The sequence below is a fragment of the Hemicordylus capensis genome, chromosome 2 (genome assembly GCF_027244095.1).
Source record: "Hemicordylus capensis ecotype Gifberg chromosome 2, rHemCap1.1.pri, whole genome shotgun sequence".
Taxonomy (NCBI): domain Eukaryota; kingdom Metazoa; phylum Chordata; class Lepidosauria; order Squamata; family Cordylidae; genus Hemicordylus; species Hemicordylus capensis.
Window position 1 is genome coordinate 353251597 of NC_069658.1, and position 18476 is coordinate 353270072.

Sequence of the window (18476 nt, forward strand, 5' to 3'; positions counted from 1 at the left end):
GATCTTGGGACACATTAAGCAAGTCTAACAGCAAAGCACTGGGATGATGATGATGATGATGATGATGATGATGATGATGGTTTATAAATAATTTTTCAACACAGCCATTTTCAAGGCAGTTCTGTGGTGAGCAAGGAGTTAATAGAGTCTGACCTGGTTGCTGGGTGGATGACATCACAGTCAGACCAGACACCAAACCCTGGGATTGGCTGCAATCTCCCACAGGGAACCAATTGAATTGGGAGTTCACTATTCCCTCTTTTTTGGGAGGAGAGGTTTCTTTTGTGCCTGTTAACTGGGCAAAGAGGCACCTTTTTAATGTGGTGATTCTTTTTATCTAGCAAGGGGAGAGTAACTGGCCCTATTCACCCCCAGCATAGTACCTCCAGTGACTGTTGCTGGTGTCTATCTTATGTTTCTTTTTAGATTGTGAGCCCTTTGGGGACAGGGAGCCATTATATATATATATATATATATAAATAAATAAAATAAAAGCCCTTTGGGGACAAGGATCCATCTCTCATATCTATATCCATATCCATATCCATATACACACTCACACCCCGCTTTGGAAACTTTTATTGAAAAGTGCTCACGCTCTCTCTCTCTCTCTCTCTCTCTCTCTCTCTCTCTCTCTCTATATATATATATATATGTATATATATATAGTTGTTGTTGTTGTTGTTGTGAGTCACTTCAGCATTTCAGGAAAGAGTTGGAAGTTGGGAAGAAAACTAAAGGTGGGAAATATGCCTCTCCGTTTTTTGTCCCGGAACCTTGCTCAGTTTGTGCTGAGGAAGTCACTTGGACATCTGTAGAGAATAACAGCCCCAAAGAAGCAGGATAAAAGATATTGCAGAACAATACGTGCAGTTAGTTTTGTGTTCGTTTGTTGTTGTTTTTTCTGTGCTGCCTGAGTGTATTAAGAGACTTGCATTTTGGGTGGTATACAAATGTGTTAAATAAATAAACAAACAAACAAGGCTGAAGCTTTCTTCTCCATTATTTCCCTTTTGCCCTAATCCATATCCCTTTGTAACAATAAAGCCCCTTAACATAAACATAGTTTTTTAAAAATCATTTGTGTGTGTGTGTGCCAGGAAAGCTGCCACACAATTTTTATTGATTTGGAGCCAACCTGCCCTGTAATGCACTGGAAAGGACGCACCCCTCCCAGTGCACAAGGGAGTGAGCTGGTTCCAAAAGCAGGGCACTACTATGCGGAGACTCCAGTGCAAAAGCGGATTGTTTAAAATGCCCAGCTTTTGGAGCTGACTTAACAGACCACCGGTTAGGAAATACTGCAGTTTTGTGGGAACACAGCCAGAGTCAACATAACAAAGGTTGCTTCTACACCCCAGGAGATATCTTCATTCACATAAAGGACACTAAGTTTTAGAAGATCTATCCTTACCACAATCATTTCAGAAGGCTCCAATACAATGCACTCACAACCCCGTTTTCCTCCAGATTGCTTGCCAAAGCTGCAGGGGAAAGAGAGACAGGCAGTGTGTTAATTAACATTAAAAATAAAAAGCAGTTGTCAATAGAACTATAAGGCAGAAAAACTTTAATAATAAAATATTAATTTTCTAACCATATTAAAGTAACAGTATTTTTGACTGGATTTCACATAATTATCTAAAGACAGTTTTCAATACAATATTAGTTTTAAACAACTTATTCAACTATCAGTTTGACATCATATGAACCAAGATCACTATAGAAGTTGCAAAGCATGCTAAAAAGAACAAATCATTTGCAAGGTCTAAATAGCTGTTATTTTATGAAATATTGCCCTCAATAGATATATACAATATAGTGCCCATTAATGCAAGAGGGCAATGAATTGGAACACTTGTCTATCTATATGGTATATAAACCATATAAGCATATGGTATAACAACTGTGATAACATAGGAACATAGGAAGCTGTCATATACGGAGTCAGACCACTGGTCTATCTAGCTCAGTACTTTCTTCACAGACTGGCCGCGGCTTCTCCAAGGTTGCAGGCAGGAATCTCTCTCAGCCCTATCTTGGAGATGCCAGAGCGTGAACTTGAAACCTTCTGCTCTTCCCAGAGCGGCTCCATCCCCTAAGAGGAATATCTTACAGTGCTCACACTTCTAGTCTCCCATTCATATGCAACCAGGGTGGACCCTGCTTAGCAGTAAGGGGATAAGTCATGCTTGCTACCACAAGACCAGCTCTCCTCATTGCAGCATCTAATAGCAATGACAAATTCCCACGCTGGAAAGCATCCTAACGGCATTATGTTCCTCTTTAGGATATATGCTGTACAAATAAAATGTCAGTTAAAACTAGAATATCTTCAGTGTTGTTACATAAGAACAGCCCTGCTGGATCAGGCCCAAGGCCCATCTAGTCCAGCATCCTGTTTCATACAGTGGCCCACCAGATGCCACTGGAAGCCTACGGGCAGGAGTTGAAGGCATGGCCTCTCTCCTGCTGTTACTCCTCTGCAACTGGTACTCAGAGGCATCCTGCCTTTGAGGCTGGAGATGACCTATAGGGGTGTGCATTGAACTGGCTAGCCCAGTTCAGTTCGAGTGCAAGCTGCACTTGAAACTGACTGGGCCAGTTTGGTCCAGCCCCCATAGAACCCCTCTACACCCGGTCTGGTCAAGGGGGGTTTGCAGATTATTTTTTTAATGTAAATACATTTTTCAGTACCTATAGTCCCTCCAGGTGGCTTCCTAAATGCCATGGGGGGGGGATCAGCGAAGATTTGCCCTCCTGCCGCCGGCCTCATTTATCACTGCCGCGGCAGGTGAAATTTTTTCTTTAAAAAATGGCTGCCACGCATGCTCAAATGACCTTTGCGAGGCCCTGGGCCATGCCAGGCCTCATAGAGGCCATTTGAGTATGTGCAGCGTCAGGCAAAACGGCCACGATGCCGATTTACAGAGGGCCGCAGAAGTGATAAACAAGGCCGGGGGGGGAAGGGGAAATTTGAGGACACACACACATACCTAACGGCCTTTAGGAAGCACCTCAAAGTATTTCCTCAAAGGAAGTCCTTCCTCAAAGGAAGCACCTTTAGTACTTTAGGTACTAAAAAAAATAATTTCTTTTTTTTAATAAATTGCGAACTGGTACGGGGGTTCAGTTCTGGTCCAGACAGAACCAGGGACAGCGGTTCAGTTTGACTCTGAACCCCCAAACCGAATCATCGAACCACGAAATCCCAAACCAGTTTGCACATCCCTAGTGACCTATAGCCCTCCAACAAGTAGCTGTTGATAGACCTCTCCTCCATGAAGTTATCCAAACCCCTCTTAAAGCCATCCAGATTGTTGGCTGTCACCCCATCTTCTGGCAGAGAATTCCACAAGTTGATTATGCATTGTGTGGGAAAGTACCTCTGTTTGCTGGTACTAAATTTCCTGGCAATCAACTTCATGGGATGACTCCAGGTTCTAATGTTATGTGAGAGGAAGAAGAATTTCTCTCTATCCACCTTCTCCACACCATGCATGATATTATAGACCTCTATTATGTCTCCCCACAGTCGTCTTTTTTCTAAACTAAACAGCACCAGGTGTTACAGCCTTGCCTCATAAGAAAGGTGCTCTAGGCCCCTGATCATCTTGGTTGCCCTCTTTTGCACTTTTTCCAGCTCTACAATGTCATTTTTTAGATGTGGTGACCAGAACTATACGCAGTACTCCTAATGTGACATTTTGTATAAGGGCATTACAATATTAGCAGTTTTATTTTCAATCCCCTTTCTAATGATCCCTAGCATAGATTTGGCCTTTTTTTACTGCTGCAGCACATTGAGTCGACACTTTTAATGAGCTGTCCACCATGACCCCAAGATCCCTCTCCTAGTCAGTAACTAACAGTTCAGATCCCATCAGCATATACTTGAAGTTGGGGTTTTTTGTCCCAATGTGCATCACTTTACACTTTCCAACACTGAACGGCATTTGCCACTTTGTCACCCACTGATCCAGTTTGGAGAGATCCTTTCGGTGCTCCTCACAATCTGTTTTGGATTTCACAACCTGAAAGAGTTTGGTATCATCTGCAAATTTGGCCACCTTGCTGCTTACCCCTACTTCTAGATGAATAAATTAAAAAGTACCAGTCCCAGTATAGATCCCTGGGTAACCCCACTTCTTACTTCCCTCCATTGTGAAAACTCTCCATTTATCTCTACCCTCTGTTCCCTGTCCTTCAACTAGTTCGCAATCCACACATGTACTTGTCATCCCCTTATCCCATGACTGCTAGGTTTTCTCAAGAGTCTTTGATGAGGAACTTTGTTTAAAGCTTTTTGGAAGTCCAGGTATACTATGTCAACTGGATCACCTTGATCCACACACTTGTTGACACTCTCCAAGAACTCCAAAAGGTTTGTGAGGCAAGATTTACCTTTGCAGAAGCCATGCTGGTTCTCTCCCAGCAGGGCCTGTTCTTCTATGTGCTTTACAATTTTATCCTTGAGGATGTTTTCCATCAATTTGCCTGGAAGCGACGTTAAAGTTAACAGGCCTGTAATTTCCCAGATCACCCCTGGATCCCTTTTTGAAAATTGGTATTACATATGCTGCTTTCCAGTCCTTCGGTACAGAGCCTGATTGCAGGGATAAGTTATATATTTTTGCAAGGAGGTTGGCAATTTCACATTTGAGTTCTTTGAGGACTCTTGGATGGATGCCATCCGGCCCTGTAGATTTGTTAGTTTTCAGTTTTTCCAGACAGTTTAGAACATAAACTCTTGTCACTTCTATCTGACTCATTTCTTTAGCCTCCATCCCTAAAAAGCCTGGTTCAGGAACAGGTATATGCTCAGTATCATCTGCCATGAAGACAGACACAAAGAACTCATTTAGCTTCTCTGCAACTTCCATATCCTCCTTAATAATCCCTTCCACTCCCTCATTATCTAATGGTCCAACCACCTTCCTAGCAGTTTTCTACATCTGGTGTATTTAAAGAAGTTTTTGTTATTCCCCTTGATGCTTTAGCTAAATGTTCCTCAAACTCTTTTTGCCTCCCTTATTGTCACCTTGCATTTCTTTTGCCATAATTTGTGTTCCTTTTTGTTCTCTTCATTTGGAGAGGCCTTCCAATTTCAGAAGTCTTCTTCTCCTCTATGGCTTCCTTGACTTATTTCTTCTTATACAATGTAGGCAGTGGGTAAAAATGATTTACCAAAATGGCTTTTGCCTATACAAATCAAATACAAGCAACAATAGGCTCCAAGTGATACTTGATTTAAGAGGACCTGTATTTGGTCTCATTGGACCAGTTCAGATGATTACTTAGCAATAGTTTAGATTTTTGCAAGTGATATGTGCCAAACCTTCAGCTTACACAGTGCTGTTACCCTCTCCACCACCACCTCTACACAAACCAATGTGTAAAATGAAGGCAAAAATAACATCTTAGCACACTGCAGAAGTGTATGAAATGCAGATATGAATACTAGATGAGATTCCAAGATTAAGTTAACCTACACAGTTTTGAGTATCTTGAATACTGCATATTGTTACCTTTCTGAAACATTCATGAATAATTATTTTAATAACCAATTCTTTGAAGTCATAATATCAGGCTGGCAGGAGTATATAGCTAGAACCACCAAAAACATTATTATAATTATTCTACATATAACAGCATCCTATGAGTTGGTCAGAGTCTATTAGTTTATAGATGTTTGAAGTTTCAAGGACTCTTGTTCTTAGAAGAAAAGCTATATTGTGTCTTGCAATAATATATCATAAAATGTTGTTTTGCCTCTCAAAATCCAACACCCATTACGAAAACAGCTAAAAACTCAACAGCTTTTTTCCCCAATTTAATTACCAGAAAATATAGATGTGGTTCATCAAGAACAGAAGTTTCATGAAACTATTCTAAGAATGCCTTAGATCATTCTTCACATCTTTCAAAGTGATGTTAAATTTTAATACAAAGAGTCATTACTGTAAGACTTATGATCAGTAGGAGGTTGGAGCATCATAATTAGAACTGTCAAATTCTTATTTTAATAATACATCATAGAAGATACAGTCCTTAAATGCTCTATCGTGCACTTATGAATATGACTAAAATGTCCCTTTTTGCAATGAAATTTAGGAAGTGACATTTCTGTTGAAATGAGACCTTCATCAGAATGGGCACCTGCAAAACTCAAATGGTAACAGAAGTAGAATTTTTAAAAAGCCTTGAGCAACTCAGCATTTAGTTAGTGTGAATTCAGGGATGGGGTAGGGTTGCTTAACCAATTCTCCCCTGCAAATGCCTCCCTACCACAGCTTTTCTTCTAGCCTTGTCCCAGTCATCCAGTAATAGAGTCTGACTGGAGGCAACAGTAAACAAACTATATGTTAGGTGGGGGGGGGGGAGTTACAATCATCATTAAGCAACATTCTCTACAGATTCTTCCCAGCAAACACACCTCTCCTTCAAGTAGTCATGTGGCAAACCCAGGATGAGGAATCCATTGTTGCTTTATAATGCGTTATTTCCACGCTGATGCTTATTTGGGCTACATGTTGCTGAATTTATTTACTTCTAAATAAATGTGCACAGGATCAGATTACAACACACAATTCAAACATTGGGGGGGGGTTGAACCTCAAGGGAAATCCGGCTGGCCCCCTCCTTGCCAATGTTTCAGCATCTTTTGTAGGCACATTTTTCAGCGGGCTCTCTTAAGGATTGGCTACAATTTGATTCTATAATGTACATATGAACATAATGTACATATCAACCGAAATGCAAGAGGAAACCACTGCTAACTATGAAATCACCATGTGTTCACCAAGCTCTGTTCCCATAATTACCAATGGGAGCCCAGCACCAATCACACAATAGGATATAAAATAGCTTATACTGAAATGGATTTACATTCATGCTTCTGCCCAATATTTATTCAGAGTGCTTATATACCACTTTCAAGAAGTTTACAAAGTAGTTTACATAGGAGAGAAATTTAAAAAATGGTTGCCTCTCCCGGGGGGGGGGGGGGAGTTGTGTCAAAGGCTTTAAAGAACAAACCAAACACAAAGAGAGATACCAGGAAAGCTCACTGGAAAAGTCACTATGCTAGAATGAATACAGACAGTTGCTCTCCCCCTGCGACATGCAAGAGAACAACCACTAGAAAGGTGCTCCTTTGCCCATTTAGCAGGAGTTATGGAAATCTGCCTTGCACTGGTCGTGCAGTGCTAGCAATGAAACCAATGCATAGGAATGACACATTGAAGAGCGGCTGCCTCCTGCCAGCTTCTCTTTCACTTAACTGCATACACCTTCAAATACAATTAAGAGGGAGTACTGCAGGGAGCACAGTTCCAGACAGCAGTTCAACCTTGAGGGAGATCAAGGGCTTCTCTATGTGAACAGAATACAAGATTTTTAGTAAATGTTAAGAAACCAAAACCAGAAAGTCCCTAATAGCAGCACTGGCTGAAATGTTTCCTATGATCTATTTTTGTATCTTCTTTTATTCGCATTTCAATTTAAGTGTTATGCTAAAGCCACAGGTATGCATTTTTTTAAAAAAAGATTTTAAAAACTTAGCATGCATTCAACATTATTGTGCTTCATATTTGAATCTTTTAAAGAAGTCCTTTAGGCACTTTGCTGTGATCTGTGCTCCAGCAAAAACTGGTGTTCATTGCTTAAGCATTAAGTTCCTTACATTGCTGGGTTTATTCCACAAGATTTCACTAATCAGTGGTTACTAAGGTTATGGAACAGCAGCAGGGGTGTAACGAGGCTGGAGTGGTCCCAGAGACAAAATTTTAAGATGGGCCCCTCACTGATACACACACACACTCACTTCACATGTGACTTGCCTCTGGGGGGGCCATCGAGCCGTGGGGCCCCCAGGCAGCCGCCTCCCCTTGCCTAATGGTAGTTATGCCCCTGAACAGCAGCAAAAGTCACTACTTGCTCCAAAGCAGAAAACTACTCTTTCACATTTGTGTGGCCATATTAACTTACTTTACTGGCCGTGCCACATGCTGTTTCATTTATTGCATCATGATACTATTATACTATCACAGATCCATGAGCAATAAATGTAGATTTGGTTCTGAAAGCTGCCTTATGTATTTCAGTGAAATATGTGCGGTAGCTAATTTAAAACAAATATGAGTAAGAGAGTCTTAGATGTATCCATCTAAGACTCTCTTACTCATATTTGTTTTAAATTAGCTACCGCACATATTTCACTGAAATACATAAGGCAGCTTTCAGAACCAAATCTACATTGCATTCTGGTGACTGGAGCACACTAAGCAACTCTACTACAAATTTCAAGAAATGTTTGAGGACTCTGGCACAGGATTTTGTTGTTAGTTTAGTCAGTTGTATTACCATGTAAAAGCAATAGTTAGGATGTATACACAGAATTGGACCAATCCATTCACTCTAACTTTGAAGAAAAAATGAATTTTTCCAACCACTTACTGAAAACAACTTGTAGGAATTAAAATTTGTAAAATTCTAAGGCTTAAGACAAAAGATAACTAGGAGCTAAGGATAGAAATCAGCTTCTATTCTCCGAAGTCTTCATTGCAGGCTGTTTTATTAAATGTAGATTTATTTTGAGCTTTCAAAACACAGGGTGGTTATTTATGGACTACATGCAACAACAGCATGTGGTCCATGATCTCAACAGCACGATCTTTCTTTTCTTTAAACACAGTGGTCAACTCTTGTTGGAATCTAATACAAGACCAAACAGTTTCTAAACATACACAATTCAAATTGGACTGTATACAGAATTGCCAATTATAATAGTCTACACTATGAAGCTGCCTTATACAGAGTCAATCCATTAGACCATCTACCTTAGTATTGTCTACACCAGGGATTCACAACTTTGACCCTCCCATTATCCCCAGCCACGCTGGCCAATAGACAGGGATGATAGGGGTTGTAGTCCAACATCTACAGGAGGGCCAAATTTGTGCAGCCGGTCTACACATATTATCTCCATATCTATACATATTAGTACATCTAGCTCAGTATTGTCTACACATATGGCAGTGGCTCTTGGGCTTTCAGGCAGAGAAAAGTCTTTCCAAGTACTACCTGGAGATGCCAGGGAATGGATATTGGACCTTTTCCATGCAAAGCACAAGATCTGCCCCTGAGCCAAGGCTGGTCCCAAACTAAATGCTCTAAAATCAACACAAAAGCTAACCACAACACATGAATTAACTGCTAAATTCTCATTTTATCACTTAAATGAGAGATGTGCAGTTTTTTAAAAAAGTGTTACAAGGGCCAGTCCATACATGACATTATGATACATGGGTGTAGGAACAAGATTACTGTGCACGCTAGCCCCTAGAATATATTTTCAAACTACTTTCCCAGTTACTAGTTTTTAAGTAACCAATGTTTATGGTTATAGGGTATTTTATGAAGCTGGAAACACTATCAAAAGCAATGTAACAACTTTAATGTTGATTGATTGATTAAGGGCCATCAAGTCAGTGTTCACACTTAGGGACCACATAGATAGATTCTTTCCAGGACGATCGATGATCTGTCTTCAACTTGGCCTTTTAGGTCTCTCAGTGCAACCACATCCTGTCAATGTGGTTAAGCACAATCATCAGAAGCAGTCCAACAGTTTGGAAAATTACTACATTAGCATGAGCAATTCCTTCTAAGGTTCAACCCTTTCTAAGGATCACATATCCTGTTGCATCAGTGCATTATTGCTCCATTTACATTTTAACACTGAAAATTATACCACATATGCTCACACACTATATTTGTTCTCTTCCATTCCTTCCCCCGAAAACTTAAAAGTTGCTTTTGCTGTGCTTGCAAAAGTTTACATTTCCCATGCCCAGTTCCTGGTGCTACATCAGTTCTAGATTATAGAAACGTTAGTCCCCTTTCACACATCTGATGGTTAATACACATTTTTGTCACCTTATAGGGAAATTATGGATTATAAAGCACAAATTCTTTACCATTCGGAGAGAGAGCTGGTCTTGTGGTAGCAAGCATGACTTGTCCCCTTAGCTAAGCAAGATCCACCCTGGTTGCATACGAATGGGAGACTACATGTCTAAGCACTGCAAGATATTCCACTTAGGGGATGGAACTACTCTAGGAAGAGCATCTAGGTTCCAAGCTCACTCCCTGGCATTTCCAAGATAGGGCTGAGAGAGATTCCTGCCTGCAACCTTGGAGAAGCTACTGCCAGTCTGTGTAGACAACACTGAGCTAGATGGACCAACCATCCGACCCAGCATAAAGCAGCTTCCTATGTTCCATCTCTTCGAGATTTGGAGGATTGCTTAGTCATTCTCATCTTCAAACCTTCCAAAAAGCTTAGGCTTCACATCAATGACTAGCTGTCATGGAACCTGCATATCAAAAATGTTTCAGTTGTTTCTCCTTTGATTTTCAAGCAGTAACTGTATGCAGGTCCATGGAAATAAGAAGTTAAACAGAATCAATTTTGACAGCAGTCATGTTCTCATCGTATGTTCTGTGTATGGAGGGAAAGCAGGATCATGCCAATTGGCCTCAACCTCAATTCAATTCAAACGTGAAACCTCAATTCAGCCAAACGTGAGAACAGACTCTAGCCAGTACTTTTAAATGGGAAACATGGTTATGCCAGATTTCCCAATCACACATACAGTTGCTGCACATGTTCATTCATTCATATCATTCATGTCCTGCCCTTCCTCCAAGGACCTTAGAACAGCATACATACATCTTTTATTCCCTCTCTTTTATTCTCACAACAAGAATAAGAGTTTAGAGAGAGCGCCCAAGGTCACACAGTAAGCTTCATAGATGAGTGGGAATTTGTATGTGGGTTTTTCCAGTACTAGTCCTGCACTCTAACCAGTTCACCACACTGGCTCTATACATGTGTACAACCTATCACTGTTCCCTCTTAAGGCGTGCATGCACTCACAAGTTTTTGGATGTCTGCTCAGTTCATCTTAGATCCCGCTCAGGTTGAATCAGGAAGGCCCCATTCTGAATGCAGGTGTGTACAAACTGCCTGGAAACTGCCACCCAGAACAAAATTAGAGGGACCACTGCACCCTATTCTCATCTTCAGCTGACTGCACAGAGGTCAGGGGAAGAGCAAGGAGACACTATTCCCCTGCCCTCTCCCCATGCCTTCAATCTATGAAGAATAAGGGTGATTTTCAAAGACTGCTATAGTTCTTTATCACAACCACCACCAAAACATTGCTATAGCTAGAATATATTGTATACTGTGGGTGTGTACATAGTTTTCTCTCTCCTTTTGGAACGGCATTTGTTTCTCCTATTCAGGTCATAGGAGTGTAGGTAGCTGCCTTATACAGGGTCAGAAATGCTCCATCTACTTTACAGCAGTCTATACTGGCTGGCAACAATTCTGAGTCTTTTCCCAGTACTACCTGGAATTGCCTGGTTGACTTGAGATCTCCTGAATACAAAGCATGAGTGTACATCTGACCTACATCCCTTCTTCCAAACACCTCCAAACCCATGCTGTTTGTTTTGGGACCAATTTGGCACCAATTAAGGTGCTTCTGTTTGTTTTTTTAAATCAATTTTTACTTCATTTTTGCTCTCTTGAAGGTATTCAGGACAATGCCTGCCATCATAGCTCCTGTTTCCACTATCTACGGCTGCAGCACAAGCCAAGGTAGAGTATGATTAAAACAACAAGTTTTTCAGTAAGAACTAATCAGCCTACTTTCTTTTCACTGTCTCTACAACTGGACTAAATTTGGTTCAGATCAGTTAGACAGCTGTCAAGTTAGTGCACTTGCGCCTCAAAAGTTCACATGTCCACCATCTTGGATCAGGGTGGATGACATCACAATCTATGCCATTGAGGTGTCCTTATGTGTCCTTACAGCTGCAGCAATTTTGGTTCAAATCAGTTAAGCAGTTCAGAAGTTAGCCTACTTGCACCCCAAAGATTTAGATGTCTGCCATCTTGAATCGGTGTGGATGGCATCACCACAAACTATGCCACTGAAGTGTCCCTGTGTGTCACTCACTGCAACTGTACCCAATTTGATTCAAATGGGTTAGGCAGTCAACAAATTAGCCCGCTTCGCTTTAGATGTTCACACAGCTGCCATTTTGGAGTGGATGACATCATCACACTCCATGCCATTAGGGCAACCCTATGTGTTTCTACAGCTGTAGTAAATTTTAGTTCAAATCGGTTGGGCAGTTCACAAGTTAGTCCACTTGTGCCTCAAATGTTTATGTGTCCCCCATCTTGGATCAGGGTGGATGATATCACAAACTACGCCATTGACATGTCCCTACAACCATACCCAATTTGGTTCATATTGGTCCAGGCACTGCGAAGTTGATGGGGATTGGAGGGGGACACACGGATGGACACAAACACATAATGCCGGGTGATCTCATACTAGTGGAAAGTAGACTAAAAATGAATAAAATGGGCAACTGTTGGAGTTCCAAATACAAATCCTATTCATAACATTTATTTATTTAAATTTATATGCCATTTTTTTGCCACATAGCAACAAACTAGCTTACAAGATTAACACACACAAAATACAGCATAACTACAGCAAAAAAAACCACACACACACACACAGAAAGAATTAAAACACATTCCAAGTAATCACAAGATAACCATGAGTAATCACAAGAGACGCTCTCATTACAATTCAGCATGAAGGTCTAGCCAAAGAAAAAGATCTTCAGAACACAACTAAAGGCTAGAAGAGATGGTACAGCATGAACCACCCAGGGAAGGGACTTCCAGAGCTAAAGTGCTAGGTGTGCTCACTAACCAAACTTCAGTCAATGATGGCATGTGGAACAGAATCTTCTCAGTGGCCAGTACCCAATATTCCTCTAAAACCTGAAATACTGGGCCCTAGGTGACCACCAGTACCTGAAATTGAACATGAAAACAAACTGTGTCATATCAATTGAACATGCTCCACTCAAAAAAGACCCCCAACAGCAACAGCATTTTGTACCAGTTGCAGTTTTAAAGGGCAGTTCCACATATAGTATATTATAATTAACTGGGATGAGGCGAGGGTGTGTGTGACAGGAAGGGTAGGATAAGACAGGACACTCCCTAGGAAGGGATATTGCTGGTACAAGAACCAAAGATGCGCAAAGGTGGGAAGTCCATCCACTTCTCACCCAGTGCTGCCTGGGATGAGAGCCCAGTTGAGTGCTATGGGCTCCTTCTGCTGTTGCCTGCTCCTGTTTCCCCTGTGGGGCTGCTGCCTCTGGGAAACATCTGTGGGGAGTGTCTGCAGGATTGGGACCAGCTCCTGGGCAACTCAGCAGTTCCTCAGGTCACCTGCTCAGCTTTGGGCTTTATAGGAATGCTGCCTGTGGCGGCGGGCCCGCCACCAAAGGGGCGAAACCAAAGGGGGTCGCCCCTTTGGGGGATAACAAGGTTGAGGGCCAGGCTGTTTGGCTCAAGATCCCTCATGGGTGTGTAAAGGGTTAGGGGTTGGGGAGTTTGGTTGTGCCAGGCCTTTTGCAGGTTTGTGTTTGGGCTCTCTTGAGTGGGATGGTGCTGGGGGTGCACGGTTCTGGGGCAACTATTACTGTAGTGGTGGGGAATAGAAGAATTGGTGCTGACAAAGCAGCTGGCCATCACAGGGGAAGAGAAATCAGTAATTTATTAACTGTTTCCACTTCCAACTGTTCTGTCAACTCTCAGACTGCGGGGAGCAGCTCCAACGACCCACAGAGTCTGGCCTTGGTCCTCTGCAATGCCAAGTTGGTTCAGAATAAGACCGAAATTGTCCATGATTTGATCATGGATGAGGGAACCAATCTGGCATGTTTAACTGAGACCCGGTTGTGGGAGGCGAGTGGTCCAGAGTGGGCTCAGCTTCTCCCACCAAGTTACTCTGTTGTGGAGCAGGCTAGGGGAAGTGGGAGCAGGGTGTGTGTGGAGTGGCTGTGGTCCATAAGAATGCCATTTCCCTTACCAGGGCCCCTGTGGGACAGTTGACTTATATTTAGTACATATTTCTTAGGCTGGGAACTAGGGATAGATTGGGGATTCTGTTGCTGTACCGTCCACCCCACTGCCCAACTGACTCCCTAACTGAGCTGGTCGCGGAGTTGGTGTTGGACTCAACTAGACTTTTGGTGATGGGGGACTTCAATATCCACTTTGGGGCTGGCTTGTCTGGTGCAGCTCAGGAGTTCACAGCAGCCATGACAACTACGGGCCTATTCCAATTAGTTTCTGAACCAACTCATGTTGGCAGCCATGCACTCGATTTGGTCTTTGCACTCAATTTGGGGGTGTTCCATGGGTGGGGGATCCTGTTATTTCCTCATTTATTTATTTATTTATTTATCTATCTATCAAATTTGTACACCGCCCCAAACTTTCATCTCTGGGCGGTGTCATGGACAGACCACTACCTGGTTAAGGTTGGTTTCACAGGCTCAATCCACCCCTGCAGGGGTGGTGGACCTATTAGGATGGCCCATCCAAAAAGGCTGCTGGACCCAGTAGGATTTCAAGGCCTTTGAGGATTTTGATGTTGGTGGAGCTGATGAGTCTGTCGATGACATGGTGGGAACCTGGAACAGGGAACTCATCAGGGCAGTAGACAAGATTGCTCTTAAGCGTCCTGCTGCAAAAATGGCCCCTTGGTATACTGAGGAATTGCAGGGGCTGAAGTGATTGGGTAGGCAACTAGAGCACAAGTGGAAGAGAACTCTGGGTGACTTTAACCTACTTCACAGGGTTGTTGTGAGGAGGAACTTATGCATGTAGTACACCGCTCTGGACTCCTTGGAGGAAGAGCGAGATATAAATGTAGAACAATAATAACAAGGTTCGAATTTGACAGAATGCAGCATGTGACCCATCTGAAGACTTATGTGATGGCGGTGTATGCAGCGAAAAAGAGATTTTGGTCTGCGTGCATTGCGACTGCAGGTTTGCACTCAGCAGAGCTATTCCAGATTGTGAGGAGTTTAGTTTCTGCTCCTTCTACTTCAAATCAGTCCCCGGAGTAGTCCTGCTGTGATGCTTTTAATGGGTTCTTTGCGAACAAGATCTCCTGTAATTAGGCCAACTTGGACTCCACTCTTTCTGCAAGGACCTGCACTCTTTCTGCAAGGACCTCCACTCTTTCTCCATAGACCTGCAAAGTCTATGGAGGAGGTGTCCAGCGAACCCTCTTGCAGTATTAGATTGCATCCGTTTCAATCTGTGACTCCTGAGGATGTGGACAAGCTGCTTGGGGCGGTGCAGCCTACCACTTGCTCTCTGGATCCTTGCCTGACTTGGCTGCTTCTGTCTAGCAGGGAGATTGTTGGAGGTGGCCTCCAAAACTGAGAGAGGATAGGGTGCCTCCTTGTCTGAAGGAGACGATGGTTAGACCGCTCCTTAAGAAGCCTTCCTTGGACCCCTTAGTGATGGATAGTTACAGGCCAATCTCCCTTGGTTGGGCAAGGCTATTGAGAGGGTGGTGGCCGACCAGCTCCAGGCGGTTTTGGAGGAGACTGATTATCTAGACCCATTTCAAACTGGCTTTAGAACTAGCTATAGGATTGAGACAGCCTTGTTATGCCTGATGGATGACCTTTACCGGAGAACCAACAGAGGGAGTGTGACTCGTTGGTTCTTCTGGATCTCTCGGCAGCATTCAATACCATCGACCATGGTATCCTTCTGGATCGCCTGGGGGAGTTGGGGATAGGGGGCACTGCTTTGCAGTGGTTCCGTTCCTATCTCCTGGTTAGATTCCAGATGGTGGAGCTTGGTGACAGTTGCTCCTCAAAACAGGAGCTGTTAGAATGGAGTCCCCCAGGGCTCCATTCTGTCACCAATGCTTTTTAATATCTACATGAAATTGCTGATGAGGTCATCAGGAGGTTTCGTTCTGGGTGTTATCAGTATGCTGATGACACCCAAATCTACTTCTTGTCATCTTTAGGAAATGGCACTCACTCTCTAAATGCCTGCCTGCAGGCAGTAATGGGCTGGATGAGGGATAACAAATTGAAGCTGAATCCAAGCAAGACGAAGGTACTCATTGTGGGGGCTCAAAATCTGAGGGGTGAGTGCTGGATGGGGTTACACTCCCCAAGAAGGAGCAGGTGTATGGCTTGGGAGTACTCCTGGACCCAGGCCTCACCCTGGTATCTCAGGTGGAGGCCATGGCCAGGAGTGCTTTCTGGGTGAGAGCTGCACCCATTCCTTGAGGATGAAGACCTCAAAACAGTGGTGCATCAACTGGTAACCTCCTGGCTTGACTATTAAATTGTGCTCTACGTGGGGCTGCCTTTGTACGTAGTTCAGAAACTTCAGTTAGTTCAAAATGCGGCAGCCAGACTGGTCTCTGGGGCAACACAGAGAGACCATATTATGCCTTTCCTGAAACAGTTACACTGGCTACCAATATGTTTCCATTCAAAATACAAAGTGCTGGTTATTACTTTTAAAGCCCTGAATGGCTTAGGTCCAAATTATATTAGAGAGCGCCTTCTTCTGCATGATCCCCACCACATGTTAAGGTCATCTGAGGAGGTCCATATCCAGTTACCACCAGTACATCTGGTGGCAACTCAGAGGCGGGCCTTCTCTATAGCTGCTCCTGGGCTGTGGAATGCAGTCCCAGCAGAAATCTGTAATTTGAGTTCATTACTGTCTTTCAGGAGAGCCCTTAAAACCTATCTGTTTGGCCTGTAAACTGTTTTAAATTGCTTTAAATGGCTGCCCTGGTTTCCCAGGATTTTTAGCTGTTTGCATGTTTAATTAGTTTTATTCTGTTTTTATAGTTTCGATTTTAATTGTTAACTGGTTTTACTTGTTTTTATCCTGTTGTAAACCGCCCTGAGCCATTCTGGAAGGGCGGTATAGAAATCGAATAAATTAAAATATTCCTTTGCCACCACCTAGGCCAGGAATACCCACAGACTGCATACCTAGTCCTTCATAGGGAGTGCTACCGCATCCAAAACAGGGTGGAAACTTCTTCCTAGATATCTTACACTCACCGTACTTCTACCTTGTTTGGATTACGGTTCGTTTAATTATATCACATCCAGCCCATCATTATTTCAGAACACATTATATATGAAACACACAGGGGGGAAAAAAGAGCCCCAAAAGTTTCATTTCCATTTGTTCAAAAGTGAATGCATACTCCTTGCATGCAGAGTACTTTCCCTTTAACAAGTTCTCACCAAATATCCAAACTACTTTTCAAATTTAGGGAAACTGAAATAGCGGTTTGGAGGATCTGTGGCCTTCTGAGACACACAAAAATGCCCAAATGTTCCCTGGGCAGGCAGAATGCCAGCCCAGCTGAGCACCAGTGGTGCCAGGATGCATCGCCCTATTGCCCAGAAATACCATAATTCACCATGCGAGTGTGCGGTGCATTATGGGAATCCCGCCTCCCCAGGCTTGCAGCAGCTGACAGACGATGATTAAAAAAACAGGGTTAGGAGAACGCTCGCTCTCCTAACCCAATTTTAAGGAGAGGCTTCACAGGCAGGTTTGCTGCCAGGGTTGGCCCAATCCCAACAGTTCACACATGCGTGCAAAACCAGGCTAGGCTCCCTTAGCCCAGTTTTGCACATGCGTGCAAATACTCTCTCTGTCTTCCCTGATGAATAGGATTATGTTGGGTGCAGCACCTTCAGAAAGGGTGGCGATCGCCGAAGAAAGGGATTCCCTTTCCCCCCCCCCCACTCTTAATTCACATCAGGCTAACACCCACATTCTCATCTGAAAATCCAAACTCCACTTGGAGGTACTTTCACTGTCATACCTCTTCTCCAATAAGTCTCCCAAAATCATTGTTTTGCAAAGAGGCCATATATCTATCCATGTTTGTACACCGATTTGTGAGATTTAAAATGCCAAGCCAAGCAGCAACAAGTAAGATCTTGTTGCTAGTCAGTTGTACATATGAACACACTCTTTAATGGTTAACACACGCTGTATTCAGGTTGGTACCAAAAGAAAATGCTATCCACTATTTTGTCACAAGCCACCTACACATCATACAGTTGAGCACATGATTTTGTTTGTAGCTCAGTGTCAACAGAAGCTAGTAGTACAAATAAAACAGAACAACTGCAACAAAAGGAGGGTAATCGAAGTTCTACGAGTCAATGGAGAGCCTGTGAGAGTGTACAGGCTTGATTGAAATAACAGTCTGCCTCTGCTGTGGTGTCTGCTTAGAGCCATTACATTCAGGTAAAGTATAATAAAAGCAAACAAACCACTTCCTCTTTACCCTGCTAATCCAAGAAATGTCTCTTGAAAGTCTTGCTTTGGTTCCTTCAAAGAATTAATAGCACTACACTGAAGCAGCACACTAGTCAAGTAAAGATAGGCTTACCTCTAGAAATAGCAACATTTAGTGACTACGGCCAAAATTAAAAGAGTTTCACATGTAAGCAAAAGGTTTTTGCTCACAGCAGAGGGAAGGGTTATCATTATCATTTCCAAC

General features: G+C 42.9%; 1 protein-coding gene across 10 annotated transcripts in view; it reads right to left on the reverse strand.

Annotated features, from left to right (window-relative positions):
* Positions 1-18476, reverse strand: part of RAPGEF6 (Rap guanine nucleotide exchange factor 6) — a 244713-nt gene that overhangs the window by 172573 nt on the left and 53664 nt on the right. For all 10 annotated transcript variants that reach the window (XM_053300758.1, XM_053300756.1, XM_053300752.1 and 7 more), the window contains one exon: positions 1415-1484. In XM_053300758.1, the coding sequence (XP_053156733.1) occupies positions 1415-1484 (70 nt within the window). The remainder of the gene's footprint in view (positions 1-1414; positions 1485-18476) is intronic.